The 1,267-nt window shown below is 32.1% G+C and overlaps 1 protein-coding gene across 1 annotated transcript; it reads right to left on the bottom strand.

The window, feature by feature from the left end:
- Positions 1-695: 695 nt before the first annotated feature.
- LOC149518733 (uncharacterized) lies at positions 696-1,058 on the bottom strand. The gene has a single exon (XM_089760383.1). It carries the CDS (start codon positions 1,056-1,058, stop codon positions 696-698), a length of 363 nt encoding a protein of 120 aa, XP_089616509.1.
- Positions 1,059-1,267: the final 209 nt, after the last annotated feature.

Genomic DNA, 1,267 nt, shown 5'->3' with positions numbered 1-1,267 from the left:
GAGAATTAAAGATTATAATTATTGTTGTTGAATGAGCAAATCAGACAAAGGTTCCAGGAAGAAAAAGTCTATTAAAATCATCGTTCGAGGCATAGCCGTAAAAAGCAAGGAATAGGGAGCCAGCTCTGGCCTCTTCACCGTGGCCTGCAATTTGGATGGAAGCACGCAGCAAACGCTCCCACCTCTGTATATTTTTTTGGCCATTTCTATTTAAGTCTCAAATTTTCTAATTACCTCATTTTTAGTACTCAACTCTCTCATACTTACTAAATTTTTTTAGAATAATTGGATATCTAATTTAAAATTAATTAATAATAGATGAAGTGATTTTTATTGTTAATTTAAGTGATGTAAAATTTTTTATTATTTTTTATTTTAATAATTCTTCACAAAAAAATCGTACAGTTCTTTCATCCCTCTCTTTAAAATTTTTTTGAAGATATTTATTTTTTATATTAACAATAAAAAGATGAGAGAGAAACATAAAAAATTATGAATGAATTGAAGTAAAAGAATGGCAATTTGAGTTCTCTATCTGCCTACTTTCTTTCAATTTGTACTTCTATGTCCTAACAATGTATTAGGACTTGAAATGGTCTTTTTTTAAAACAAAGTAAAAAAAAAAAAAAAAAACCTTCTTCTTCTTCTATATCCGATTCTTCATTTTTTTTTTTTTTAATTTAAAGATTCATTGCTCAAGCATAATTACAATCCTTTCCTACAACTATACATTTTGGGCATTCTTCCATCCAATATCTAGTCTCTTCACTTCTTATTGCAAGTTTTGCTAAGGTGTCGGCTGCTTCATTTGCGCCTCTTCTTCCATAGGAGCATGTCGATCCATAAAATTTCCTTAGCATCAACTTTACCTCCTCAATCAAATTACCAATGGAAGATGGGTCTGTTTCTGTTTGCCATATCTGTCTGATGATCCCTAAAGCATCTCCTTCTAGAATGATTTTATTAAAGCCCATGTCAGCAGCGAATTCAATCGCCTTTGCAGTAGCCATCCCCTCAATAAGCACAGGATCCACAACATTCAACATTGGCATGGACATTGCACCAAGAACACTACATTGTCTCTGATTAGATCTCCAATACCCCCTTTTTTATATGTGTTATTTATTGCGCCGTAAAAATTATTTTTACTACCTCACCTATGGGTGCTTCTCATCTCTTAGGAAACAAATAGTGATTTAATAGTAGAATAGCGGCCGTACCACTTGTCATAGTTATTGGAGGAAATACAGTTAAAAAATTTATTCAT

Source organism: Durio zibethinus, chromosome 5 (genome assembly GCF_047325235.1).
Source record: "Durio zibethinus cultivar Kanyao isolate XHJ-2024 chromosome 5, ASM4732523v1, whole genome shotgun sequence".
NCBI classification, from domain to species: domain Eukaryota; kingdom Viridiplantae; phylum Streptophyta; class Magnoliopsida; order Malvales; family Malvaceae; genus Durio; species Durio zibethinus.
Note: the sequence above shows the minus strand (reverse complement) of the source record. Positions and strands in the feature narration are given on the sequence as shown.